Source organism: Colletotrichum scovillei, assembly GCF_011075155.1.
Source record: "Colletotrichum scovillei strain TJNH1 chromosome Unknown Contig00008, whole genome shotgun sequence".
Classification (NCBI taxonomy): domain Eukaryota; kingdom Fungi; phylum Ascomycota; class Sordariomycetes; order Glomerellales; family Glomerellaceae; genus Colletotrichum; species Colletotrichum scovillei.
Window position 1 is genome coordinate 629,276 of NW_023336266.1, and position 27,803 is coordinate 657,078.

Sequence of the window (27,803 nt, forward strand, 5' to 3'; positions counted from 1 at the left end):
GGTGGATGAGATAAGCGATCGTGTAATTGGACGCATCTTCCCGTCATTGACCCCACCACGTCTGGCTCGCGGGGAACATCGACACCTTTATCGATAAGCCCTCGATTCCATGAGATTGATGATCTTCTTATCGATAACTATCCGTGACCACCCAGTTGCGAATTTTTGAGGATTTCCCACGACACACAATTCACCGCCCAATTCTTCGATGCGCCGGCGTGACGACAGACTGCTCTGAAGCAAATATTGACGAGAGTCCCCATTAAATATCGTCCGAGGTCAAGCTTCTACCAGAAACTGCCCAACATGTCACGCCCTGAGGATACACTGTAGGCTACAGACCCCCCTCCAACCCCGCCATGTGCCTCCAGCTGACCAAATCTCTCTGCTCTCAGTGCGGCCGACATCCACTACAATGACACCGAAGCCCGCAAGTACACGACGAGTTCCCGTATCCAAAACATTCAGGCATCCATGACCCGCCGTGCTCTCGAGCTCCTCGACCTCAAGCAGCCCTCCTTCATCCTCGACGTCGGCTGTGGCAGCGGTCTGTCCGGCGAAATTCTCACCGCCGAAGGCCCCGAAGACGGCGGGCCGCACACCTGGGTCGGCATGGACGTCTCACCCTCCATGCTCGACATTGCTCTCCAAAGAGATGTAGAGGGCGACCTACTCCTCGCAGATATCGGACAGGGCGTACCCTTCCGCGCCGGTTCCTTCGACGCCGCCATCAGTATTTCCGCGATCCAATGGCTCTGCAACGCCGAGAGCAGCGACACCTCACCTGAGGGCCGTCTCACCAGATTTTTCAACGGTCTTTACGCATCATTACGTAGAGGCGGTCGCGCTGTGTGCCAATTTTACCCCAAGAACGACACCCAGCGCAACATGATTACCCAGGCCGCAGTCAAGGCTGGCTTCGGCGCCGGTCTGCTTGAGGACGACCCCGAGACGAAGAACGTCAAGCTCTACCTTGTGCTGACTGTCGGGGGTACCGCAGAGGGTGGTCGCGGAGGCGACATCACAAACGTCGTTGACGGTATGGACAACGTCGATGTCGAGGACGCGAGGAGGAAGGCCAGCCAGCAGAGTGGTAAGGGTGACATCAAGAAGGGAAGCAAGGCATGGATCGTCAAGAAGAAGGAGCAGATGGAGAGGAAGGGAAAGGTTGTCAAGTCTACCTCAAAGTACACTGGACGCAAGCGCAGAACAGCCTTCTAAGCGGGCGGGGCTTTGGCGGGTTCTCGGGAATGTCGCATGGCATGGCGTTCAGGGGTACAATGGAAAACTTGTTTTTAGAGATCAAAAATCGAATCAGATACCCTCACTTACCTCTCAGAATCTTTCTTCTTCAATTGATTCTGTTCTCTTTGAGTATTCTTGGCATGGAGCGATGAATAGTCTTGGGTCTGGTAATATCGAAAAAGAAAAAAGTCATTCGACCACATCATGAATTGAGCAACGGATGCAGTAATACCCCGGGAGACTTCACCGAAGTAGACGACAACTCAAGCATCCAACTCATGATGTGGCAGATGACAGATGAGGCAACTTTGCATCCTATGACCCCTTTTCCCTTTCATCTGAAGATTGATCCCATCAAGGTATCCAGCCTCACACAGTGTAATCTTTTCCCAATCGCCTGTGAATCATAAGGCTTTTGTTGATTTCAGGCCTGCAATGAAAGCCTCTTTACCAAAGTCACGTATTTGATATGTTCTATTTCTTCCTACTCATGTAATAGATGACCCGAACGGCAACTGGACAGTGTAGATAGCAGCTCAATAGGGATATTTGTGCAGCTCATTTGCGATACCACATTCTCGACTTCCTTCCCTGACGCATCTTCCGTTGTAACTGCAACATCCCATAAAGTAGCGCCTCGCTCGTCGGCGGGCATCCAGGGATATAGATGTCTACCGGAACCAAGCGATCACAACCGCGGACGACAGAGTAACTGTAGTGATAATACCCTCCGCCATTGGCGCAGCTCCCCATACTAATGACCCAACGCGGTTCCGGCATCTGATCGTAGACTTGACGGAAAGCCGGCGCCATCTTATTTGTGACGGTACCCGCGACAATCATGACGTCTGACTGGCGCGGAGACGCTCGGAACATGAAGCCGAATCGGTCTTGATCGTATCGTGGCCCGGCGATGTGCATCATCTCTACGGCGCAACATGCGAGCCCGAACGTCATTGGATACATCGATGATTGACGACCCCAGTTGGCGAGTTTGTCGAGCGTGGTTCTGGTGAAAGAGGGATTAGAGGGTATCCATGGGTAATCCATCCGGGAGGGGTTACTTACACGGCATATTCGACCAGGGATTTGGGCTGAGATTGTGTAGGCAGAGCAACCTCGCGACGATTCGGGCGTGCAGAGATAGACCTCTGGCTGGTACGAGAAGTTGCTAGGCATCGGACGCTGGCTGGTGAGAGAATCGATCTCGTCGCGAGTCCCACAGCGCGGGACACTTGCCTGGCAAGAGCCTTTGACATGTTGAACCGGAGACAGAGAGCTACTTGCTCAAGATGTAGGGGGAAGGGTATTTGTAACCTTAGATGGAAGAATGGAAGGGGAACCAGTGCTTCTTAAAGCCCGGGAAGTATGCATGGGTCCCAAGATCCGACACACAGGACTAGATGTAGGCCGTCATGGAAGACTAAAGGACAAACAGGGGATAAAGCATTAATCCTTTACCAAACACCTGAATCCAAACAGACTTTGAAGAAAGTGCCCTACTCAACAAACAACTTAACGAGCATGAAGCTCCTATGAAGCTTCAGCTATGCTCCACGTCGCCATGGAGTCATGGACCAAGCCTAAGCATCTTATGAGACCATGCCCCGATGAAGTTCGCTAGAACCATGTCAAATTTTCTAAAAGAGTAAGATAACTTAACAACATTGATGGTCTAATGTACAATCATCAGATCTCCAATCAAGTTGTTCAATGATCACGAGCTTGTAGGCCCTTCGCGCAATTCGTCAACTGTGATTGGTCCTCCGTCTAAGTCGAAGCGTAGCCCCACTTCGGACTCGCGACGAGAACGAAATGGGGCCAAATGATCCGAACCCGCCTCGCCGGGCCCCGTAAGTCCGTCGCCAGTAAACCGCAAAGGCTACGCGCCCACCTCAGTCCTTTCACGGAACACACATTCTGATCAAAATAACAGTTCGTTCGTTCTCTAGGTTTCTGGTCTCGCCGGTCTCGATTCAGCTAGACCCTTCGAGCAGCAACCCCTGACCTTGGCTGCAACCTACTAAAGCTTGCCTTTCAACCCCTGTCTTCCAATTGCCCACCCGGGGCTGTGAACGACAGAGCTTGGCATGGAAAGCCTTCCTTCCCTGAGAAATGGGCCTAAAAGAGCTCATAAGAAGGTTCGAACGGGATGTATTGCCTGTAAGACGAGGCACGTAAAAGTAGGCGGCCGCCCCAAGTCAGGTTGAGCTGAGATCTGACTGCTATTCGGGATAGTGTGATGAGAGAAGGCCTCGATGCAGTCAATGCACCAAGCAAGCTATTTCCTGTCGTTTCCCTTCACCAAAACCATGTTCTCCAATAGAGACCACGAAACCAGGTCCATCTCAAAACCTTTCTCACAGGGGCGGGGCACTTGATCTCAACATGCTCGATCTCGAACTGATACATCATTGGACACTCTTCACATACGACAGCTTGACGGTCAGCCCCGTGATTAGAACATTTTGGCTAAGAAATGCGGCGCAAATCGGGTTCCGCTGTGATTTTGTCATGCGGAGCTTACTGGCCCTTTCCGCGGTTCATCTAGCACATCTCAATCCGGCGCGAGAAGAAGCCCTATTTCAACATGCGCTGAAGCACCACAACACATCGACTGCGGCAACTATCGCATCGATACATCATATAGACCAAGTGGAAGATGTCGTCATGCGAGAAAACCTCTTCCTATATTCAATGTTCATCATGTTTTACAGTACGCATCGTCCACTTCACTCCTCGACCAACATGTAGCGCTAACATCCCCGGTACCCTTGTAGTCATCTCACAGACGGAACACCCCCAAGATGCCTTCTTTGGCCGTCCGAGTCGAAAGGAAACATCGTCCCCGGATTGGATGGTGTTCTTTCACGGATCAAGGTCAATCGCCCTGGCGTCCATGGCATTACACACCACCACCAGCCTGACTCATCCAGTCATTGGCTATACGATGGGAATGCTCGCAGACCGTGATAGGACATCAAAGAAACAATACCTCGGCACCTTGCTTGATCGTATAAGAGAAACCGAGTCCAATGAACATTACGAAACGTACCTGCACGCCGCGGAAGAACTTGAAGCAACTTTTGCGGTACTGACAGAGTTTCCTGAGAGCAGAGATATCTTCCACGGGTTCCTCTGGATCAGCAACGTATCGGACCACAGGGGAGATCTGATCGCATTGATTCAGGGTCGTAATGCGTCACAGGAAGCATTGGTCGTGTACACGTACTTTTGCAAGATAATCCAAAGGCTTCCGGCACGATGGTGGTCTGAAAAATGGGTCCGGGGGCTCAAGGATGGTGCGTTTGCTTCTCTTGATGAGGAGCATCGAACCTGGGTCGTTGAACTGCCAAGTTGGACCTGATTCGTCCTCAAGCGCAAGGCTTTATCCAATTGCCTCGGCCATTAGGGGGCTCCCGCAGACGTACCGGTATGATCTTCATCTTCCCCGACGTTGACTCGTGCTTTACGAGCATCCATGTTCACCCGAATGGTTCACGGACAGCTCTGCCAGCTGGACAATGACAACACCTTCGTACGCAGATGGCGTAAGCTAGAAAGCAACGCAGATCCTAGCGCCGAGATGTCGGAAAATAAACATCATGCGCCAGGAATAATGCAACACATCGGCTTTCATTGGCTGAACGCTACGGTAGACTTCCTGCGATAGGCGAGGAGCCGTTAAGACAAGGTCTGCCGCTCGGGAAACGGCCCCCGGCTTGGAAACTGAGACCCGAGCTCCTGGGAGATCGGCGGGCCGGGCGGGCTGCGTTGCGCAACCGAGCCGGAGTCAGGGGCCGGACTGATAGGACAGGGTTGTACTTTTAGGCCGTCGTTCGGCGGACGACTTAAGTCGGTCTTTGCGAGCTGGCATGAAATAGAATTATCTTGATTGAACCCCTCGGCAACTGTTTTCGTGATTTTACGAGCAATAATCATCAAGCCAAGTTACAATCTCTGTCACAAGATCTCAGTTGATCCTCGTCTTCTCCCTCGTCTTCTCCCTCGTATTCTCCATCGTATTCTCCATCGTATTCTCACTCGTATTCTCACTATCTCTTAGTGTCCACCGCAGCTAAGTCTGTCATCACATCAGCGATGCCTTCAGTCGCGTTGTCACTGCTTGTTTCAGCGGCTGCGGTATGCCAGCCGGAAACCAAAGACTGCACGACCCAAGCTAATCACTTTCTCAGCTAAGCATCTACGGAGTGACAACGGTCATCTACAACCTCTTCTTCCACCCTCTACGCGGCTACCCGGGACCCAAGCTATGGGCAGCTACGCCTCTGCCCGCAGCCATCAACATCCTCCGAGGAACTCCCCACCTGACCATTCTGGAACTTCACAAGCGCTACGGCGACGTCGTCCGCGTTGGACCCAACGAGCTGGCACTTGCACACGCTGACGCATGGAAGGATGTCTGTGGACACCTCAAGCGCGGACAAGACGAGAACGGAAAAGACCCAAAGTACGGCAACGAAGAGATGGACAAGAGCCTCATTTCCGCATCGCGTGAGAGGCACGGGCCCGCACGACGACTTTTGTCTCACGCGTTCTCTGCTCGAGCTATGGCGGAGCAACAACCCCTGATGGACCGATGGATCAGCCTCTTCATCCAGAGAGTACATGAACACAGCAAAGGCGGAACAGTGGCTATGGATGCTTCCAAGTGGTTTGAGTGGACGACGTTCGATATTATTGGGGATCTGGCCTTTGGCGAGCCCTTTGGATGTCTGCAGAACTCGGCCTCGCACCCGTGGGTGGACAGCTTCTTCGCGTCCATGAAAATCATTCCGTGGATTCAAGCCATTAGCGACTTCCCTCTCTTCTCTGTGTTAAAACCTCTCTATTTTATCCTCTTTGTTCCTAAGGATGTGCTGACACAGCGGCATCTAAGCCAGGTGATGGCCGAGGAGAATTTGAAGAAACGACTGGCCGTTGGGGGTGATCGACCAGACTTTGTTCAAGCCTTGTTGAAGAGCGGCGAGAAACACGTGAGTACCAACTACCAAGTCCACAGCCCAAATTTCCTATGTTTCCGTCTCACAGATATGATGTGTAGGAAATGTCTCCGATGGAGATGAGGGATAACATGGTCCTTCTCACCACTGCCGGCTCTGAGACAACTGCTACGACTCTCGCGGCAACGACATACTTCCTGGGCAACCACCCCGAGGTCCTCGCAAAGCTGAACGCCGAAGTCCGCTCAGCATTCAAGAGCGAGCAGGAGATTGATGTCAACAGCGTCCAGAGCCTCCCTTACATGCTTGCTGTTCTCAAAGAGTCAATGCGAGTTTATCCTGCCGTTGCGATCGCCTTGTTACGTCAGACGCCCCCGAGCGGTGCGCAGATCGCCGGGGACTGGGTTACTGGAGGGGTGAGTTTGCCTACCTCGTGAAGATGCGGCTTGTTTGAGTGTCATACTGACATCAAATACTATGTAGACGACTCTAGGCATCTGGCAATATGCTGCGTATCACGATCCCACCAAGTTTCTTTACCCGGACGCGTTTATCCCTGAGCGTTGGTTGGATGATAAGCGCTTCGATGGCGATCAGAAGAACTTGCATCAGCCGTTTTCTTATGGCCCTCGCAATTGCTTAGGCATGAAGTATGTTTTCTAGTACTTGAACGTGCTCTTCCTCGTCCCAGGGGCCTTGATCAAAATGGTTGCTAACATGATGCGTATCTAGCCTTGCATTTGCCGAGATGAGATTGATTCTTGCCCGCATCATTTGGAACTTCGACTTGGAGTTGGCGCCGGAGAGTAAATCTTGGGCAGATGGTCAAAAAGTTTTCTTCTTCTGGGACAAGCCTCCCTTGTGGGTGTACTTCAAGTCCCGACAAGAGCGATGAAGCAGTTGGTACTCATTATGTGCAGATGAGGCGATTTCAAGATAGGTACGTTAGTATCAAAGTCTGAATGGCAACATCCTGCTTTATATGCGGCACCTTAGCTTGCTCTCACTTGACGGCTTTATCTCAATGAGTGGAATACGCCGCCTTAGCTTCGGATTGCAGCCTCCATGTTCGGTGAGCAGTTCTTACATGAAACTACCTAGTTGTCGCTCGATTGAAGGTATTCAAAGCCGCCCTTGTAACCTTGAAAATTGCAAAAAGAGTGATCGAGTACATATGTATGGTAGCATTGTAGGCAGCGAGGGAACAATTATGCACGCAGGCTAGAGACCAGCCAGAAGGATCTTTATGTTTGCAGTTCTTGTTTGCCGTCTTAGGCATGGGAGGCAGTCGGAAAGAAAATTCTCGTGAAATCTTGGAAATTTGGCTTCTCTTTAGTATGACCCTAAGTAATCACGTACTTAGGAGTATCAACATCATGTTACCACCATTGCAATCGCTTGAGTAATACTGAGGACACCAAGCGCGGACACATACTATCTTGCATCCTACACTTTGCTAATGACAGAGTTAGCCAAAAAGATACGAGTAGGATGCTCCTGAAGCAACTTACTTGAATGCTACGCCCGCGTCACTTGAACTGATCCCAGTTTGGATAAAGGTATCAGACCACACCTTATTATACCTGAGGTGCCAGATGTTAGTTTATCACTTATGGTTTGAAAGTTGACGCTCGAACGGAGAGCACAAACCTATTGCAAATATAATAAGGATTGTAGGCGCCGCGGTTGAATTGAAGAACCCTGTAAAGGAAGACAGAGGCGCATTGATCTTTGTGGAGAAAGTGTCAGACGTGAAAGACGGCTTGTTGATGGGGTAAACTGACCTGTGCACTTAGAGAGACACCACTGCTCTATTCCGCTCGTCACCCCTTCACTTGCGCTATCAGAAGTGGCATCGTAGTCGGCACTAGCTACTCCATCACGCTCCAAAACCTTAGTAAAGCCTTGGGGAGCATCACTCCAGGTCGGTTTTGGTGGCGGGGAAGGCTGTGCAGATGTCGATGACGAAGGCGCAGCCGAGGTTGGAGCTAGACCAGAAGTCGAGGTCGGCGCTTCTGGAGCAGAGGTGCTGGTGGGAGCCGCAGAGGCAACGGAAGTTGCCTGACAGGAACCAGCGCCTCCCGAAGGCGCTGCTTGGCGACGTCTACCCGCAGAAGATCCAGGGGCAGAACATGCCAACCCACGAGGGTCAATGCCGTTCCAGATGACGGCGGGCTCGCCCTCGACTCTTGAGTATGCGAGAGATTTGACCATCTCCTTGACGTTTGTAGCGACTGAGCCCGGGACCTGAAGACGAGCTTTGTGCTCGTCTTGAGATAGCCAGACTGCAATCACGCCAGCGACTGCGGGAGCGGCTTCGGATTGAGTATTAGTTATGTGTGCTTTTCAAACTGTATTCATTGTCAAAACATGTCAACTACTCACCGAACGAAGTCCCATAAAGCTCCTGCGAGCCGGCAGATCTACCAGAGGCACAATCGACGAAACCGGGGGCGGAAACAGTAAGTTGATCTCCAGTGCCTTGGGAGAAAAATGCACGGTAGCCGTCATTCTCAGTCGCGCCAACGACGATGATATCCGTGGTAGGCCCGAAGAGAGCAGGGTACTCTGTCACATCATCCACGCCGTATTGCTGGAAAACAAAACGTGATTAGAAACACGGAAGGCCAAAGATAGAAGGCGCAATTTGGAAGACTCACAGCATCATTTCCAGACGCCGTGACGATAACGATATCTTCCGCCATAAGGGCTACAAGGAGTAGTTTGTACGCGGTGGTGGTAGACGACAACTTGTCGGGGATACCTGCCATAGGTGGATGGTTAGTGTGTTCTTAGAATTGCAGCACAACCAGGCCGATAGAAAACAAGGCGCGTCACGAGACTTACGAGATCCTAGGGACATGTTGATAACAGCTTTGCCTTCAAGCTTCTTCTGGAAGACGTCGTTGCTAATCTCAATCAAAGCAGTGAAGATAGCAGAGAGCGAGAGAGTGCCTGGTAGCTTCACAGCAATCAAATCGGCTCCCTTGGCGGTGCCGTATGCTGGTCCGGCTGCTTTTGAAGCTACACACGAGCCATGGTTCAAGAAGTCGGTCTCGTCCTTCGTCGCGCCAGGGGCGTACATAAAGCCCTTCGTTCCCGTCATGCCCGTCCATTCCTGTCGTGAGTTAGCAATTGGTCCTGGACGAGGGTATGCTTTTTGCAGATTTCATACGGAGTTCTCTGCATTGGCGCCCGTGTCAATGACATAGATCGTAACTCCCTTTCCTGCTTCTGAAGCATATCCGAACCCAGGCAAGTCCGCAATGCTTGCTCCAGCTGGCTGCGAAATCGCTTTGAGTTCATCAACTGCATCCGATTGTAGCGCAATGTCAGACGGGTTAGGGACACTTGTCTTTGGCGAACCAGGAGGGCCGGTCGCTGTTGGCTGGCGCGATGCAGATGAAGGTGGCGCGGAAGAAGACGGGGGTTGCTCTTCTTCCAGCCTCTCATCGGGAGTAACCCCGGCAACCTATGTGTTCTTTCAATATTGTAAGCACTTACGTACTTAAAGGAACTTAGACTTACACCAGGACGCTTGGACATAGCATTTGCCTGCTCAGTAGTGATGTTCGCCTTAAACATGGCCACCAAGCCGGTGCGGTCACTGATGACCTCCTCCAGTGACCTCGGTGCAGCATCTCTTGAGAGTGTGCTGTTGAGGTCTTGAATCTCTTCTTTTGTGGAGTTTTGTGAAGTAAGAATGATGTAGGGCGTTGGTACAGCCGTGGATGATGGTGTGGAAGACGATGTTGCAGATGTTGAAGTAGGCGCTGCGGAGGTAGAGCTGGGAACAGACGGAGCAGAAGAAGGAGGCTTGGATTCTGCCGGATCCGAGGTTTGCGGATTTTGTGATGGGGCCGGATTCGAGATGTTTTCAATCTCAGGAGTATCACCATTCGCTCCAGTACCGATGATTGACACAACAGCTCCGGGAGCTAGTGCGTGGGTGACACCGGCAACCACGAGAGATCCGCCGCCAGCGCCAGCTACGTAGGTTGCTCCTATAACTGCTACGACGATCTCTCCACCAGAGATTGTCTGAGTTGTCGGTGCTGAGCTAGACGTCCCGATGGTTGTCCATGTGGACGATACGCGCGTGGATGTTCTAGGGTCGGGAGTGATTAGGGGTTGTGTGGAGGAAGCTCTGGTGCTAGCTGGTCTTGTCGTGTTTGAAACGGGAGCCTGCCTCGCCATCAGATGGCGTCTGCTGTGCATCAGATCGTTCCGGCTATCCTGGTGCGGGAGAGAGACGGCCCCGCTGCTGAGTAACAGCAGGGCGAGCCCGCGGAGTAGGCCGTTGAGATGCATATGAACGAAGGGGTAGGTAAAGAATGACTGTGCTCAAAGAGCGAAGATAAAGATTGAATGAGTGTCAAAGGATTGTGAGCGATGGACAGATGCAAACGACGTGGAACGAATCATATTTGGTACTAGAATATATAGAATTCTTACCGTCTAAGACGGGCCACCAATGCTTCTGCCAGCGGCCGATGAACTGCGGCCATAGCTGTCATCTCAACTCTCCCGTCTTGGCGTAAAGTTTAGTCGATCAATTTACTGTCAGGAGAACTTTGCGCCATGTTAACGAGCATGATCGCGAGAAAGCTTCCCCACGTGCCTGGGCTGACTGCGAGCTGCTGGTGCGGTTATTCTTAGCGATCGTGCAAGTCGCTTGCACGATGCCGATAATTTAAGCCATACGGAGATAAACTTTAATAATGTTTGGACTGACAGCTCCAGAGGCGTGGCAGCCCTACGAGTTCATGACTCGTTGACTAAGAGTTCAGGCTCCGTCGCCCCTCCTTCAGGAACCCGCGGCTTTATGTGAAGCATGGATATTGGCTGCGTGGTAATAAGAGGCTGTGTACCGCGCGCATCTTGACCAATACATGCCGATTTAGCCGTTCAGGTCATGTTTCGGAATCCGCAGTGCCTTGGCTTGCGGATAAACTTGGAAATTCGTGGCCGAGCCCGAATCGACTGTGGGTTGACCTAATGCAAAGGAGCTAGATGATGACGCGGTCAATGAAGTTATGAATGAAGAAGTGCAGGGTACATCTGGCAACTCCTAGTTATCTTTTTTGAGGAGAAGCATAGACCTGGTTACGTCCTAGTGATAGCTGTTCTAGGCGTGAAAGTAAGTACTGAGGCGCCTGTGGTGCGTACTGCGGCATCGGAGGACTCGGAGTGAACCTGAGACGCTTTCCGCGCCTTCTAATTGACTACAAGTAAGGGGGTGATGATGAGACCTACTCGATATTTGCGTCAAGCTAAAATATCCTATCAACAGCCAGATGGCGTCAATGTATGTGGACGGGCTTTCCTAAAAGGTAGTAATGAATTATCGTTACATTCGACCTTACTTCCATTGTTTTTCAGATTCAAGTGAATGTTGGAGATAGACTAAAGACTGCTTCTAGTAGTTGATGGGATAACACTCCATTCTCTTAGCAACTGCCCACGTGTATCCGCCAATAGTGAGTATCTGAGTGAGCCTTGAAGATCACACAATGAGACCCATCGCTCTTGGTATGCTTTGATGGGCTTCAAGGTGATACTGCGAGTCCGTTTGTTCCCCATCATTGCATGGCTGATCTCGATGCCCCGTCGACCTGTTATTGCTGCTCCGTTACCGCGATTCTCGTCTTGTGGTACTCCTGTTCTTCTTTTTGCCCGGGTCCACAAGTTTCCACACGCAACTACAGAAAACAGATAAGATACCGTCTGCAACGCACATCCATCTACCTGCGTTAAGTAGATATGAAAATATCATGCAGTACAATAACATTGTGAAGGTCTCTTCTTAACTTCCAACGGGTTTCGTCGAAGCATATGGAGTCTTAACCATCTCCCAGGCTCTGGATGGGCGTGATCCAGGGTCATGGAACACCAAAGTCGGAACTTTTCGGACTAATAATGTTAATAATTTTCCGCGAAATCCTATCTCAGGACATAAAGACAACAGGATCTTTGAATCATGCATAACGCAATGAGAAACTGTTTCACTTGGAATGCTGGCTTGGCCATGTGAGTAATAAGTCAAACCCCCCACTTCCCGGCACCCCCCTGTTTCTGGCACCCACAAAAACGCGAAAATCCACCACAACGCAATGCCCACCCCCAACCTCCTTTTATCACAACATTTTCAATTCGAGTCCAAATGGGCTCATTTTTTGCACATACCTTCTTCTATATCTAATGCCTCAATATACCGAAGATCAGCTTCGTCAGGCTCTCGAGGACATCTCAAACGGCAAGAGTCAAAAGAGAGCCTCATTGGAGTATGGGATACCACGATCAACCCTCAACTACGTCTCCAAGGTGGTCAGACTAGGAAAGTGGCTTTTGCTGACTGGCAGAGGCTGTCTCCTGACCAGGAGAGTAAGCTGGCACAATGGGCTTCGCTGGGCCTCGCACCAACGCACCAACAGGTGAAGGAATTCGCAGAGCGAGTTCTGGCTGCTGCTGGGGATACCAAACCATTAGGAAAGGCTGGATCTATGCCTTCGTGAGAAGGAACCCTATCATTAAGGTTCAGAGAAGTCGTTCCATCGATTCTAGACGCGTTAATGGGGCATCTACTGAGGTCATTAGGAACTGGTTTAAGTTCCTTGCTATCCCTGAGATCAAGGACATCAAACCAGCCAACAGATATAATATGGATGAGACTGGCATCCTCGAGGGTCAGGGCTAATGGGTTAGTGCTGGGCATGGCTGAGACGACGTCTGTTCGCAAGAAACAACCTGGGTCGAGGGCATGGGTCTCTATCATTGAGTGTATCTCAGCCTTGGGTAGGGCACTTCGTCCTCTTATCATTTTCAAGGGAAGACGGTCCAACAACAGTGGTTTCCATTACATCTGGTTCCATACGATGGGTGGGAGTTTACAGCAACAGATAATGGCTGGACTACAGACTTAACTGCCATTGAATGGTTAGAGAAGGTGTTTATCCCACAGACTATGCCCGAGGCTGAGGGCGAGGCTCGACTGTTGATTGTGGATGGGCATGGGAGTCATACGACGACAGACTTCATGTGGAATTGCTATATTAACAATATCCATTTACTGTTCTTACCACCACACTCTCTCATGTCCTCCAGCCACTTGACCAGTCTGTCTTCAGCCCTGTTAAGTCAGCCTATCGGAAGGAGCTCGGTTACTTGTCTCAATGGAACGACTCTACCATTATAGGTAAAAGGAACTTCCTGGACTGTTACCAGAAGGCTCGACTTGCTGGTCTATCAGTCTCGAACATCAAAGTGGTTGGAAGTGGACTGGTCTACACCCTGTAGCGATGGTTAAGCCCCTGATGAACCCTATGGTATTACCTGAGCCTTCTGCTAAGCCCACCACACCCAAACCAACCAGTCAGGGGCAAAAGCGATGCCATAATGGTCAACAAACTACCCCTGTTGAGCCATGGGATTCTGCTTCCTCTGCAGTGGTCTGGTCGACACCCAGGAAGCTGGCAGAGCTCAGCGGTCAACTGCACTTATACACCCAACTCGACAATGATACCAGCACTCAACGGCTGCTGTTCAGGAAGGTGAAAAAGGCTTCACAGAGCAGGCCTGGCAACTGGCAGTTGCCAGCAGCAGCTGGCTCACCTGAGGCTCAAGTTACCAACGCTGCAGTTAGGAAGAGGAAGACTGTTCAGATCGATCCCAACACGAAGTTTGCGAACATCAGGGATATCCATCGGGCTCAAATCGAAGCGGGTGAAAAGGAGGTTATTACGGCTGAATCCAGCGACTCTGAATGCCCTAGTGAGGCTGGCAGTTGTATTGTAGTGGGTGTGGTTGAGGATCAATAGTTAATAGTAATGAGGAGGTTGGGTTGTGATCCCATCGTTTTTGTGGGTGCCAGAAACAGGGGGGTGCCAGGAAGTGGGGGGTTTGACTTACTGAATTTTAACTTGATGTCCGAACTAATAGAAAAGACACTGCAAGAAAGGGATGTAGTCTGAGCAGAACATGTAAATGCTAGTGGGAATGTCGAGACGTTTAAACATCGTATTCAGGAGCCAAAGTTACGGCCTGGAACTCAAGAGGTACTGTTGTCAACTTAAGGCAGACCAAGTTCCTTCTCACATCCACGTCGCCAATGAAGGTTGTACCGTTTTGATTACAATTGATTTGCTAGCTGATCGTTTAGGTGGCACCAAGGACTAATGGGCCTAGCGACCTGATCATCTAACTCCAGCGAGCCAATTGAGAAGAGACGCTAAGCCCTGAGCAGTACAAGACACCGCTTTCCCCTCCCTCACTTTTCTCTCTTCAACATCGCACAGCAACCAAGCGAGACAGGTTTACAGCGCTTTATGCATTGGAAGTGACCGCTGCGTTGCTGTCATTTTGCATGTACTCGACTCCAATTTTTCTCATTTAGTATCCTCGTCCTCCGACAGTAGTAGCCCAGCGATGGCTCTCTTCTCGACGTTGAAGGATGCTGAACCTGAAAGACCCGGACCACAGGAACTCGCCTACGCTCTTCGATGCGTTGAATTGCTCGCAGGCTATGGATCTCAGCCGATCAGTTGCAAATTGAAGCCATCTACATTGGGACAAATCCAGTACAAGTATGAGGCGTTGTCATACGCATGGGGCGACACAACGAAGAAAGTCGAGATTCTTCTGGAAGGACAACCATTCAAGATCACCATAAACCTTGAAACGACTTTACGTCGTCTGCGGTCGGCAAAAGAAGATCGCTTATTGTGGATAGATGCAGTATGCATCAATCAACATGATCGCCTCGAAGTCAACCTGCAGGTCAAGAGGATGTGGTCAGTGTACAGATACGCTTCGAAGGTTATTGTCTTCCTAGGCGGGGGTACGGCTGATACTCATCACGCCGTCGACCTGATACAGGCTTTGGCAAGAGAGGGTAATCGGCTTGGCCATCGGCGCGTCACGTCTTTATTGTTTACCAAAGATGCTCAGCCCACGAAACAGGCTCTACAAAGGTTAATGAGCAGTCCATGGTGGAGCAGAGCCTGGGTCATCCAAGAGTTCGCAGTTGCAACCGAGGTTGCTTTTGTCTGTGGTGACCTAGAGTGGTCCGGTGAATCCTTTTCCGAAGCACTGCGGACCCTGGTAGACGTCAGATTCAACGCAGCTCTACCGCGCGGACAGGAATACTTTATGAGGGAGATCGCATCGACACCGATAAGTCATCTGATGACGGCGCGCAAAGACTACCAAGATAGCCATTCGGAAGCGTCAAGATTCAAAGGTGCCCCCAATCGGGACCCGCTCAGTCTTCTCTATAGGTTTCGGAGTTTCAAAGCTTCAGACCCTAGAGATAAGGTGTACAGCTTGTTCCATCTAATCGGAGAGGTCTCGATGCTACAACCGGACTACAATCGCCCTGTCAAAGACCTCTTCATAGATGTAGTCAAAGCTTCCGTTGGCTCGTCGGGTACTCTCGAGGTTCTCTGCCATCACAACAGGACAGAGACATGCATGCCTGACTTGCCGACCTGGTGTCCTGATTGGACCGTGCAACGAGGCCAAAGGATTCTTCTATGGCAGAACGACTATGCAGCTGGAGGAAACGGTAGCAAGCCTTCAGCTAAATTTGAAGGTGATGAGCTACTGTTGCAAGGCAAGGTCGTGGATCATATTGAGTGGGCGGTGTGTTTTGAGCCAAAGATGTTCAGGAAACCGGGGTTGGTCTTTGATCAGATCATGACAATCCAAGCCCAGGTGCTGGAACGGGCGTCTGTACTACCGAGAGAAAGCCAGGAGGCTACTTCGTTGATCGACTCATTTCGAAGAACTTTGGTGGGATCCCGCGTCAGGGCAAGAGGGCCACGTCACGAGGCGACGATTCTCGGTCAAGGTGAAGCTGACAAGTTCTGGGACGCTTGGTTTGTTTCTATGACCGACCAAGAGTCATCGGGAATGCATGGAGCTGCGAAGACCTATAATGACGCTCTATACAGCGCATTAGCTGGAAGAGTCTTCTTCATTTCTGACAAGGGCCGCATGGGGCTGGCTGACAACCCGGCGAAGGCCGGCGATGTCGTTGGCATTTTCGCTGGTAGCCGTGTCCTCTTCTGCCTGCGGGAGAAGAGGGGAGGAAGGTCAAAGAGCGATGAAGATTCGAGACGCACGTATAGCCTGGTTGGCGAATGGCGAGTACTTCCCTAAGCTTGTGTGAGGTTTCCAAACTGTTTGGCTACTTACTAACAATGTTGAATGGCAGCTACTTGCAAGACTTCATGCAAGGCGAGGGCGCATCTCCTGAAGAGACAATGTCACCAGTCTGTCTGATTTGATCACGCATTCTAAGTGATTTCTGAGCCCCTTTGTCGTCCATGGTGGAGGGCTAGATTTTGAAAACAAATGAAAAGAGTAAACATACGTTTTGAATCACTAAGGGAACCCTTCAAAGCACAGGTGGTTAACAGGTATGAAGAGAACGCAATTACTTCGGTGGCTAAAGGAGGCCCAATTTGAGGTAGACAAGGGAGACCCCGATTTAGAAACAAAGCAACAAAAAAGAAGATAACGACGAAAAGCGCGCTTCGAAGAATTAGCGAGGTTGCCTAGTCCGCTACTGGCATACCAGAAATTATCAGATGGCCCCTTGCCTCTTCCGAAGAAGGCAATTCAATCGTCGGTGCAATGCTAAGCACCGAGGCCCCTTGTGATCGCGGCCCGGAGCTTAACCCCGCAAGAATGGATTCGACTACACTACGAATAGTCTAGTCTCAACAATGGATAGATAGGTGGATGCAACATGCCACGACTGGCTGGGGACATAAAGTGTTGCTGGGGCATTTTACTCCCCACAAATAGTCGAGGGCCGTTCATGCGCCGGCAAGCTTCTCGTCTTGACTCCAGTCTTTTACCGATCTGACCTTTCTCTTCATAGACGTTCCCGATCAGGCCAGATATTCTGTCCATTTAATCTAGTCTCTCTATTTCTCTCTACTCAAGCAGTAGTCTCTCTGGGTAATTCTCATTGTTGGCTTACTCATAGCCTCCGAAACACCGAGGAAAAAGAGCTCGTGTCGTCATGACGTTAAGCGAAATCACCCCTGTCCCTGCACCATGGAAGCTCAAGGGCGACGTCTACGTCTTCAGCTTCTGGGTACCCAGAAAGCAGGCAGAACATCCTCCAACGATCATGTACTCTCCACTCGAAGCGAACTCTTCATTTATACGCCCAGACGGTAGTCGTCCCCTGGGAGGGATCAGCATGATCCAGATCATTCGTTACACTGAAAGTCCAGTCGGTCCCTATGATGAACTCATCTTGAGTCCAGGATTTCACGAGTATACGGTTGAGGAGAACGGCAAGCGCATAAAAAAGAAGAATGCAAGAATCACCAGGATCTACGTTTCGCAGAAGTACACATGCTGGAATGGGCGAAAGAGTGAGTTCCCTTTGTCATTCAACGCAACACTGCGCTAGTTGCTCATAAAGGAGGAAGATTGGAACATTCCTAAACATCTAGCAACCTTCGACTGGAAAACAAACTCAGATGGTAGCACTTCTGTGCGAGTTTTCCCTCACGACACATCCGGTGACATCAAAGAGTCGGCGGCAAGCACCACGCCTCTCTTCCAAGCCACGTTCAAGCCTATTCCATACGTGCCGTCGTTCCCCCTCTCTCTTGACATCCTGAAGTACGTTGGTGTGGATGCAACTCTTGTTCAGCCCCCATTGCCCGAGGGAAGTGGTAGCCAGGGGGAACTACCAGGGACCGATCGCTGGTGCAGCATTGCGCCAGGTCAAAGCTCAAAGAAGACGAGTCTAGGTTGGTTCGATATCCGACAAGCTGATGAAAAGGGACACATTATCGGGGAACACGAGAACTTCTGGCCTGGGCTTGGAAGGTGGCAAATTGGTATGAAGATGGAAGATTCAGTTGTTTCCTTTCCCGAACCTAAACATTGGGATGCACCCAAATCGGTCCTGTAATCAAGTATCATGCCATTGAGAGCGAAGGGCCGGACTATTGGGCCAACGTCTGTGTTGTAGTAGTGGACCCCGAGGTGAAGTGCGATGGGTATTGTACATGTATCCATTATATAGGACAGAAAGTAGCCACGAGACCATTTTGGAATCTTTCGCGCTTGATGAAGCCTGTCGACCTCGTCTAGATGATGCCACCCACACCACTGTGTACCCGCCAAGGGGACTACAGCTCATCGACAGGAAATAAGACGCCTGGCGGCTGTCTCACTGATTACGCGAGGCTTTTCAGCCAGATTCAGTTACCGTCTTTGCCGCTATAACTCAAGCTCGCCTCAGTATGAGTTCCCATCTGCCTCAAGCACATATCCTGACAGGTGGGTGACAATATGAGGTAGGATGCTGGTCAACAAAGGATTGCGTAATGCTCACATACCTGTTGATTATTCTTGCATGTTATTTTCTTATTCTTTCTCGTTCTTATTATCTCTATTATCTCTATTGTCTCTATTACTACTAATATTTCTTTTTCTTTTATCATTTCTATTACTTTTATCTTATGTATATTTCTACGTGAATACTCTTTCAAGAAGAATAGGAAAAAGAACGATGATAGGAAAGCTAGGTAGAGTGCCTACATACCGGCAATCGTTTTTGGTCACCCACTCGTCTCAGCAACTTAAAATGAGATCAGAGGATAAGGTGGAACTAGACACATGGTAGCAGCGGTCTAGCCATCTGGATTGGTTAGGCAATAACATCACAGAGATTTCCGCTCTAGTACTCTAGTATCAAAGTAGGGATTAGACTGTGTTAAGCCGGCGGCTCCCATTTCAGGTAAGCTTATCAATAAATATGTCCATACTGGTATTGAACACTTAGTTTTGGGTTATTGTGAACGGTCTAAAGAGCGAGAAGGGTTCTTGAGTTGATATTCGATTGTGCGACACTCCCATTAGTGGTGAAGATCTAATTATTGTAGAAGTGAAAAGGTAGGCGTAAGAGGTAAAAGCGCGACGCTCGCTCATCAAGTGCATCATCTGTCCGTTGAAACTACCTAAAACGCATTCTGTCCTTCATCAACAACCCGTGATTTACTGCGTCTACAGCCTCCCCCTTCATCAAACCCTGCACACACGACTCGCCCACCAAAAGCCAGTAGTCTCCCTCCTCACGCACACAGTACGGCACATCACCGCCTGCAAGCACGGCAACAGCATCTCCCTGCCGAATATTCGATGGACCAATGCCCATTCTCCCGTCTGCCGTAACTAAAAAGGCCCTATCGAAACCATAGTTGTGAACCAGGCTCTTGTAGTAGTCTGCAGCTCCACCAGATGATAGTTTCTGGAGTACGGAGAGAGCATTCGGATCACCGCTCTGCTCTACGCACAAGGACAAGAGTGATACGTCGTTCAGCAGCAGATGATGGATATAGGCCGCGCCGTCCGCGACAGACTGTTCCCAATCCCGGCCGACAAAGGAATGCTGCTCAACTGTAGTTACGCTAACAAATCGTCTCGTCCAGGCGGGTAAGGGATCTTTCTTGAGTGTCTTCAGCGCCTCTGACAAGACGCGTGTCATCTGCTCTGTAAAAGGCTGCTCGGGTTCAACCTTGCGAGAAGGATTGACGCCAAACGGCACAGCCACCTCAACTGTGGTCACTCTGATACCCACGAGTGAGAGTACTCGCGGATCGTCTTCATGACGGATTTCAAGTTCAAGCCCAGACGCTGCAGAGAATTGTTCGAGGAAGCCGAGTCTGGCTGGCCTAGACTTGTCTCCGGCATGCACCCACGAGAGACTTGTAGCGATACCCTCGTTGGGATTCTTGAAATCGCTCCAGTCAGGGCACCACGAGGGTATATCTAGACTCTTCTCCCGCTGTCTTCTGGTGATACTGCCATCGATACAACGTGCTCGGGTCAAGAACGCAAGCGAGCCGCTCTGTTGCAGCATGTATCGCCCAACCCTCAGGTATACATCGGTCACGTCAATCTGATAGTCTGGTCTCAGCTCGGGAGGGATAGCAGCCAGATCTTGACATTCGCGAGCAAGACCCATGAGTCCATAGATCTTGTCCCTCTGGTCGGTGGCATTGAACTTGACCTGCGTGATTGAGACGAGCGCGTCAAGGGGCCACAGTGTCTGCGCCCGCTGGAGATTAGCCATGGTGTCGATGTTGCGCAGCTGTTCGGGCACTTGAGACAGTCGCATGTAGCCGTTTTTGCGCAGCCAAGCCGCCGCCCAGCCAAAGTGACTCCAGGGGAAATACTGCTCCCCGTGGAGGAAGATAGGATCCTGCGTTGACAGGGCGACCTCCTGAACAACCCAGATCCTAGAAAACCACCGCCTCCTCACGAGATTCTTGAGATGCGGCCACCGAAAGTCTTCCCACGGCGGCAGCCCAGAGGCTTCGTGTGCAGAGAGACGGTACATGCGGGTGGGTATGTCATTCGGCTCCGTGGCTCCGGGATTCTGCTGCCTGAAGACGAGGTATATGCTGTCCAGCAGCTCCCACGCGCCATAGCAGTCGCTCGAGTCGGGACCAAGCCAGATAAGCGTTCGAATGGCGCCGCGGTACAGCTGGCCCATGAGGGAGACTTGGGCCGCGCGCTCGTCGAGATTTGACTGATCGATACAGATGCTGTCGATCCAGATGTGACGAACGGGAGGGTCGAGCTCGGAGTTGCTGCTTGCCAGTTGCGAGAGCCTGTGAACGCAGGCGGCGAGATCAGCTCCGAGTGTGACGATTTGGCTGTTTATGAGGACGTCCCGATAGCTGTGCTGGCTCGTCCAGCTGTGACTGAGGGCGTAGTATGGAGGAGCATCGCGGAGCTCCACTGCTTCTAAACTTCCCACTTCATCTGAGTCGGGGTCTGGATTCAGCCGCAGGAGCCGAACTTGATTGGTCTTCAGAGGGCTGTAAAAGCCAGCCTCTTTCGGGCCCTGGTGAGTGCTCATATTCGGTTGTCACTGGAAAGATTTGAATAAAGGCAGCGGAATGTGGCTCCCTTCCATAATTTGTACGAATTTTTACGGAGGATGAACATTGGGATGTAACCCTCGTTGCACCCAGCCTGGCCTGCCTATCCCCCGCCTTCTTGGTGAGGGATCTCACGTCATTCGTGGAACTGGATCAAGTGCGCAGGCTGACAGGGTTGACATGTGGCGGCAACAGCCACAGACGACTACTAGGAAGGGGCTCAGCCCACAATACTCCTCACTACATTTACACATATGTCCTCTTACCGATGAGGCGGAATTCGTGCAAGTGGAATAAATTGGGAGCCATTCTGGTGCATCCATGCTTGTACAGCGCACTTAAGGCTGGCTCAGGGGCACCTCAGGATAGCCATCCGAAAAAATAACCAGAACCCATGAGACAAATGGGGTGGTTACTACTTGGGCTCCTAGTCTGGGTCCTATCACAGTGATCCCGCCGATTCTCGCGAGTCAAGGTGCCATTGCAGCACGCTCGGACGCAGGAAACGTGGGTGTTCATCTAAGCTTCTCATGTCGTACATACGGAGTACATGACGATATGGGCAGGAGTGGGACCCTGTTGCTTGGGACGGCCCGAAGCGAGTGCCTGCGGTTTGACGGACGCCAAACTATAAACGTCTGGTCATCAGAGCCCGACATGAGTCAAGACGACCTCCCCGGCCTGCTATATTTGTCGAGGACTGTACCTCATCCGCGTTCGAAGTTACTTGCGACTCGACATGAAGATGGGGAACTCCAGTCTTGGTATCTGAGCTTGCATTGAGCAAAATCATCTGCTGTGAGCTACCCCGGGTCGAATGGTTCTACTATACAACAAGAGCTACGAGAAGCTCAACACTGCGATTGCTGCGCTAAGAGTTTCATGTGATCATTCTTTCGGCTCATACTTAACATCCACACTGAGTCGGAAAATCCTTCATGGTCATCAATGTCGCTGGCAACAATTGAAGATGTGGTCATGAATCGTAAATTTTACAGGATATCTAATGCGCCGAGTTCTCTACATGGATGGCGGACTTTATCAAACTCTAAGCTCTGACTCTCTCCTGTCCAACCTTGGCGGCAAGCTCCAAGCCCTCAGCGACGTCGTTCGGCTGGGACAGGAAGGGGGAGTGGGAGGCCTTAGAAGAGTAGGTGATAGCCGTAGGGCCGAGAAGAGTGGCCATACCCTGCTGGACGGCGAGGGGGATTGCCTTGTCCTCGTCGCAGAAGAAGAACATGGAGTCAATCTCGTGCCACGGCTCGTAGGTCACAACATCGTCGAAGACCTGGGCAGACTGGTGCTGCAGCTGCTCAATTGCCTTGGCGCGAGTCTCAGGCTCAACATCGTGGTAGAAGATCTCCTCGGGAGTCTGGGCGTAGACGTAGTTGCCCTGTGAAAGTGTGAATTTCGGAATCGCAACATAAGCATTTGCGAAATCATCCAGCTTCATCTTACCTCGAACTTCATCCACGGGAGGAACTGGCCGCCAAGCATCTCTCTGATGCACTTGCCCTTGGGCACAACGAAGGCGGTAAGGTAGACGAAAGTAATGACACCACCCTTCTTGCCCTCCTTGGCGCGCTGCTTGTAGCCAAGACCCTCGACGGCATTGGCGCCGACAAGACCACCGTAGGAGTGCACAACGAGAACGATCTCCTTGCCCTCGTCGGCGAGTCTCTGGAGGACAGCTCTGACGGCGTTGGCATCGTCTGTGAGGCCCTTGGTGGGGGGCTCAGCGCCGACAGAGGGGTACTCAACGGCCTCAACGGGGTAGCCGCGAGACTCGAGGAGTTGCTGAGCAGGCGAGTAGCAGGTCTCCTTGTGCCACGCACCAGGTGCGAGGACGAAAGTGGGCTTGGTGGTAGACATGGTTGGTGGTGTGTGGGTTGTGTTGAAGAGTTAAGCGAGGATGGTGAGCTCGGCAGGGGAATTTCCAGAAAAGTCAAAAGCTTGAATTATTGACTGGCAGAAGGAAGACGCTGCCATGCTATTAAATATGAGTGATATCCGATCATGGGAGCCGGCGCTCAACTCACGTCTGCCCCTCGCCTCACCGCAATCCATCCTTTCCCCTCTCCTGTGTAAAACAGTAACTTTGCGGCCCCGGTGATATCCCTGAAAGACGCGCCTTTAGCACGCCTCTAGCTCCCCGGAAACCCAACCCGGAACTCGGGAAACCCTGGAAAGAGCCCACTAACGTACGGCAACTGCCACATCTCTTGCGAGAGCTACGGAGTTGCGTGCGGGTCGGGCGACTCATGAGCTTCGTTGCGTCGCACTCAATGCGGAGCATTCTTCAGCGGCACTCCCCAACGAGGTCGCATTGTCCAGTAATGGGCCGAATTCAGATTGATAGGGGTCTTGTCAAGAGGTGCGTGCGCACGTCAAGAGTGGACTTCAAGGATACTGTTCCCGGACGACTATGCTGGCGACTTTTCTCTTCAGGTATCCTTGACTGGGGTCACTTCCGATGATTCCCTTGCCAAGTTGATTTCTGCACCGATTTCTGACAACAGCGTCGTAGTAGGCGACCCTTGTGTCATTTTGCAGGCTTTGTTTGGAATGTTTGACCCTCAGCCCACGTGTAAAACGAGAGGGTCTTCGGAAGCAGGGTACTAGTATTGATGGAGGGGTTGCTCGACGATCAATGACCTGGGTCGGTCTTTGTTGGGGTGACGTTGGGCAAAAGCGCTGTTCAATCCACCACTCCCCGAAAGCTGACATCGCCGCTGCCTGCTGCCTAGGTCGCCTGTACATGATGCCTTTTCACGAACTTACCCAGCCAGCTCACGTTGCGCTACCCGCTCTCGCAAAATCTGGGACGTTGGGAGCATTATTTCTGATAGGGGCCGTATCATCGGTCCATCGGAACACATTCATGAGGGGGAGAGTACTCGGCTAGACAGCGAATGCCTTCAGGCTGCTGATACGTCGGAAACAACCTGCGCGCATCATCGGTCGTCATCAAGAAAGACAAAGAATCGATCCGCCGCGGAGAATGTTACTGCTGGTTTACTTGTAGATAGTGAGGATGGTTTTTAACGTCATGAGCAAGGTCCAGAAGTGGTCAGCATGGTCCGCCTCCCGTGTTGAAGAGGGCTGGCTGGGTTTTGCTGTCTTCATGCGGTCTTGATCCCAAATGGTTCATGCGGCTGTAACAAGAACGCATAGCTGAGCAGGTCTGTTGAAGGCTGACACCTTCGAAGCGTCCGCATCCGGTTCGCCCTACTGCGATTAAGTGGCACGGGTGCTGACGAGACCATTTGGGAAGAAATAGGGCTGAGTGTGATGCAGGCCATCCTCAAAATGGTTAGATATTACCCGACGAACTGGTCATTCTCGAGAGGATTCTCGTAGATAATGACCAATAAACTTACTCCGCAAGGCGGAGTGAGACTGTTCCCTTTCCTGCTTGGCAAGGAGGCGGGCGGGCGGAGACGTCAAGTCGCCGTAGATCTTGCTTTACACAGTAGTTCTAGTCTGGCACACACACGACCTTCATTGGCTTAACGTCTAAGCCGCGAAACCAAGTTTGCTGACCACATGCGAACACCTTCACAGAGACCTCAAGCATCTGTACTATTTGAGGAACATACCAGCATTTACTGAGCACCATAAGCGCCAAACTAATGCTCGAGGCTTATGGGACATGATGCAGATGAACTGAAGCACGTCTAGACTCAAATATGGGTCACGAATGTAGAACAACAATGGAGTTGTTTACAATGAGCAAAGAAGCACAGGCCCTGACTCATTCATCTGCCTCAGATTCGAGAGTGAGGCCGCAAGTCTTGAAGTCCTGAGACGGTCAATGATATCCATGACTAAGGCAGATCTAGAAGAGACAACGATGTTCTACGAGAGGCCACGTCGAAGTAAGTCGTCGCATCTTGACCAAGAATAAGCTGGAGGTTCTATCCGCGTGAGGGAGTAAGTGAGTAAGAGTTTAGAGTCATTGCCGACTTCGTCGACTTGTTGAGAGGACTTCGTTTCATAGATACTCTCCAAGACGGAAACATCTTACTTAACGATAAAAATCTAGTTTAATATTGTACTTACCTATGAGAGTTCTTCATTTTACCAATCTGTTGGGAACGGTGTGTTTCGATATGAACACAATCATGAGTACATATGCACGATCTTGTGAGGAAAGCCGCAGCCAAGCCTGACTGTCTCACTGTGTCACAGATCAAGGCGCTTCCGTCCAACGATTGGCTCCAACAAGCGGCGTCAGCCTTCGATCTAGAATGAGCGAATTGGACTATGCCACATCCCGTCATGCGTCATGCTGATTCTTGGATCCATTGGGCTAGCGCCGCATACCGATTTCAGTTGAGTTCCAGGGTAAGCGGACATCGGTGAGACGACCCAGGCAGCCTCGTTTCTGCCTGAAGCTTCACGCGGCTTCATAAAGTACCTTGCCTCGCGAAATATTGCGAAAGACTCTTAAAGCCAAGGCTGACCCCAATTTGTTTCCCTCATCAGACTTTTACAGCTCAATTACGTCGTGAAACCGATCATGAGTGAACTCTTTAGGCTCACCAAAGCCTCACTTCTTACCAGCGCTACTGGCGCCACCGATGCAACGTCTCAAAAATTATACCAAGGACTCAACGACTTCTTGGAACGTACTGCACCAGGATTCAAATTCTTTACAACCTGGCTTAAACTCGACATCACCACAATCATCCTCCTGATAACCCTGGGAGGAGAATTGCCAAGGGCTTTGACGGGCATTCAAAAGCTGGGAACTCAGATCTACTGGTGGATTACCCGCTTCTTCACTGCTTCCATCTCGATCGGGAGTAACGACAAACTCAACAGAGAGGTTCTCAACTGGCTAGGGGCACACGTTCTCACCCGGCAAGGCACTCGTGTTCTAACTGCCCGAACCGAAGTGATCCAGAATGAGGCGTGGTATTATCGGAAGCCTATCGAGCGAGACGACCTCCATCACGAAAAGAGGGTACCAGTGCAATATTTGCCAACCTTTGGTACCACCTGGTTTATTTATGAGGGAGGGTTCTTCATGGTCCGAAGAGTGTCTAACGTACGCGTCGGCTCTGCGTACACCGGTGTTCCGGACGAATACTCTGCCGCCCCGGAGGGCGATGAGCCGCTCGTCGTGATGCGCTTGGGGCGCGCTGTCCAACCCGTCAAAGACTTCCTCAACAACTGTCGGCTCTTTGCGGACAAGCAGCGTGAAGCATTCATCACGGTGAGAGCCACAAAAAATCAGTATAATCAAGAGAGTTGGGACACCACTATCCTCCGACCGATACGGCCACTAGAAACTGTGCACTTTGACGAGAAGACGAAGACAGAGCTTGTCAATGACATCGAAACGTATCTCAACCAAAAAACCAGGAAGTTCTACACGGAAAGAGGGATACCGTACCGGAGAGGCTATCTCTTCTATGGCCCACCCGGTACAGGCAAGACGTCTCTTTCTCTTGCGCTAGCAAGCTACTTCAACCTCGAGCTCTATCTACTCCATATCCCTAGCATCAGAGATGATAACGACTTGGAGAACCTATTCACCGCGCTGCCGCCGAAATGCATCGTCTTGCTGGAGGACATCGACGCGATTGGAATTCAGCATCGCAAGAAGTTCGAGCCGGATGATTCCTCATCGGAAGATAGCGACAGCAGCGCTAGTAGCGCAAGGTCTTTCGGGCGATGCCGTTGTACTTTGTCAGGTCTTCTGAACGTCTTGGATGGAGTCGCATCCCAAGAAGGTCGCATCGTCTTGATGACGTCCAATGTGGCTCACAAACTTGATAGAGCGCTCGTAAGACCAGGTCGTATCGATAGAATGATATTTCTGGGGAATATTTCAAAGGGAAGCGCCAAGGGCATGTTTGAGCGCATGTATCGACCGCACCTGTCAACTGAGACTCTTCTAATCGATAAAGATGACGAGGCTCTGAAGAAGCAAGCCTCAGAATTCGACGAATTGGCAGAAGGATTCAGTTCTCAAGTCCCTGACGACATATTCACCCCGGCACAGTTGCAGGGATTCTTGCTCAACCACCGGAATGCACCGGAACAGGCCGTCAAGAGCATTGCTGCATGGGTTGTTGAAGAGAAAGCCGCGATGGATGAAGCGCAGCGACGGAAGAAAGCGGCAAGCGAGAGGAAGGCGAGGAAGAAGAAAGCCCTCAAGATGAAGGCGCTTAAGGCACTGGCTTCGGAGTCCGACAGTGAAGGAGCCAATGAGAAAGCTGACGCAAAGGAAATTAAGAAGGCCAAAGGAGCCGTGGGAACGAAGACCAAAGCCGCTAGCGATCAACCCCGGAGTCTTGCAGCCGACGGGATAGTGCAAGAGGAGGTAACTGAGGATGCAGAGTCGCGAGTTGAAGGCAAAGAGCCAGCTGAATGACTGATGATAGAAGTAAGGTAGACATGAAGTTAGCGAGCGGCATCTAGCATAGCATAGCATCGGAGTTACGGCAACTTCAACTTCTGGGCAGAGGCTGTATTTGAGTGGGAATTGCTATGGTCATCAGTAATCGCCAGAGTAAATACGAGCAAGGCAACAGCTTACTTGTTGACGTAATAGGCCTAGTGCTGGTGATGCCAAGAGGATTTCGATCGAAGGCGGCTAGCCGATGCGGCACAGCAGGGGTAAACAACGCCCGACTCGAATGTAAGCGATGTATGGAACTCCGCG

General features: G+C 51.1%; 10 protein-coding genes across 10 annotated transcripts; 6 read left to right on the forward strand and 4 right to left on the reverse strand.

Moving 5' to 3' along the window:
* Positions 1 to 188: 188 nt before the first annotated feature.
* Positions 189 to 1,221, forward strand: HER10_EVM0008209 (methyltransferase; the record flags this gene model as incomplete). The annotated part of the gene is made up of 2 exons (XM_035477741.1): positions 189 to 329; positions 396 to 1,221. Exons 1-2 carry the CDS (start codon positions 307 to 309, stop codon positions 1,219 to 1,221), a joined length of 849 nt encoding a protein of 282 aa, XP_035330828.1. The 5' UTR covers positions 189 to 306.
* A 582-nt stretch (positions 1,222 to 1,803) lies between these two features.
* Positions 1,804 to 2,897, reverse strand: HER10_EVM0007763 (NADH-ubiquinone oxidoreductase 19.3 kDa subunit; the record flags this gene model as incomplete). Its single annotated transcript, XM_035477308.1, has 2 exons — positions 2,314 to 2,897; positions 1,804 to 2,254 (listed from the first exon to the last, which is right to left on the reverse strand). The coding sequence occupies exons 1-2, from the start codon at positions 2,502 to 2,504 to the stop codon at positions 1,804 to 1,806; spliced, it is 642 nt and encodes a 213-aa protein (XP_035330807.1). The 5' UTR covers positions 2,505 to 2,897.
* Positions 2,898 to 3,163: 266 nt separating this feature from the next.
* HER10_EVM0013131 (C6 zinc finger protein) lies at positions 3,164 to 4,612 on the forward strand (the record flags this gene model as incomplete). The annotated part of the gene is made up of 2 exons (XM_035482498.1): positions 3,164 to 3,961; positions 4,026 to 4,612. Exons 1-2 carry the CDS (start codon positions 3,634 to 3,636, stop codon positions 4,610 to 4,612), a joined length of 915 nt encoding a protein of 304 aa, XP_035331093.1. The 5' UTR covers positions 3,164 to 3,633.
* Positions 4,613 to 5,346: 734 nt separating this feature from the next.
* HER10_EVM0002753 (cytochrome P450 monooxygenase) lies at positions 5,347 to 7,104 on the forward strand (the record flags this gene model as incomplete). The annotated part of the gene is made up of 5 exons (XM_035472449.1): positions 5,347 to 5,388; positions 5,442 to 6,242; positions 6,311 to 6,625; positions 6,693 to 6,859; positions 6,942 to 7,104. 5 exons carry the CDS (start codon positions 5,347 to 5,349, stop codon positions 7,102 to 7,104), a joined length of 1,488 nt encoding a protein of 495 aa, XP_035330502.1.
* A 1,020-nt stretch (positions 7,105 to 8,124) lies between these two features.
* HER10_EVM0007506 (uncharacterized protein) lies at positions 8,125 to 10,520 on the reverse strand (the record flags this gene model as incomplete). Its single annotated transcript, XM_035477061.1, has 7 exons — positions 8,125 to 8,270; positions 8,354 to 8,524; positions 8,595 to 8,802; positions 8,870 to 8,973; positions 9,057 to 9,327; positions 9,385 to 9,681; positions 9,738 to 10,520. 7 exons carry the CDS (start codon positions 10,518 to 10,520, stop codon positions 8,125 to 8,127), a joined length of 1,980 nt encoding a protein of 659 aa, XP_035330791.1.
* A 4,113-nt stretch (positions 10,521 to 14,633) lies between these two features.
* HER10_EVM0005829 (uncharacterized protein) lies at positions 14,634 to 16,495 on the forward strand (the record flags this gene model as incomplete). Its single annotated transcript, XM_035475433.1, has 2 exons — positions 14,634 to 16,351; positions 16,423 to 16,495. 2 exons carry the CDS (start codon positions 14,634 to 14,636, stop codon positions 16,493 to 16,495), a joined length of 1,791 nt encoding a protein of 596 aa, XP_035330690.1.
* A 743-nt stretch (positions 16,496 to 17,238) lies between these two features.
* On the forward strand, positions 17,239 to 18,147 carry HER10_EVM0010998 (uncharacterized protein; the record flags this gene model as incomplete). Its single annotated transcript, XM_035480440.1, has 2 exons — positions 17,239 to 17,599; positions 17,657 to 18,147. The coding sequence occupies 2 exons, from the start codon at positions 17,239 to 17,241 to the stop codon at positions 18,145 to 18,147; spliced, it is 852 nt and encodes a 283-aa protein (XP_035330974.1).
* Positions 18,148 to 19,132: 985 nt separating this feature from the next.
* HER10_EVM0010854 (uncharacterized protein) lies at positions 19,133 to 21,197 on the reverse strand. Its single transcript, XM_035480301.1, has one exon. It carries the CDS (start codon positions 21,103 to 21,105, stop codon positions 19,195 to 19,197), a length of 1,911 nt encoding a protein of 636 aa, XP_035330965.1. The 5' UTR covers positions 21,106 to 21,197; the 3' UTR covers positions 19,133 to 19,194.
* A 978-nt stretch (positions 21,198 to 22,175) lies between these two features.
* HER10_EVM0000864 (uncharacterized protein) lies at positions 22,176 to 22,999 on the reverse strand (the record flags this gene model as incomplete). The annotated part of the gene is made up of 2 exons (XM_035470631.1): positions 22,176 to 22,520; positions 22,586 to 22,999. 2 exons carry the CDS (start codon positions 22,997 to 22,999, stop codon positions 22,176 to 22,178), a joined length of 759 nt encoding a protein of 252 aa, XP_035330383.1.
* Positions 23,000 to 25,551: 2,552 nt separating this feature from the next.
* HER10_EVM0001376 (uncharacterized protein) lies at positions 25,552 to 27,666 on the forward strand. The gene has a single exon (XM_035471125.1). It carries the CDS (start codon positions 25,650 to 25,652, stop codon positions 27,510 to 27,512), a length of 1,863 nt encoding a protein of 620 aa, XP_035330422.1. The 5' UTR covers positions 25,552 to 25,649; the 3' UTR covers positions 27,513 to 27,666.
* Positions 27,667 to 27,803: the final 137 nt, after the last annotated feature.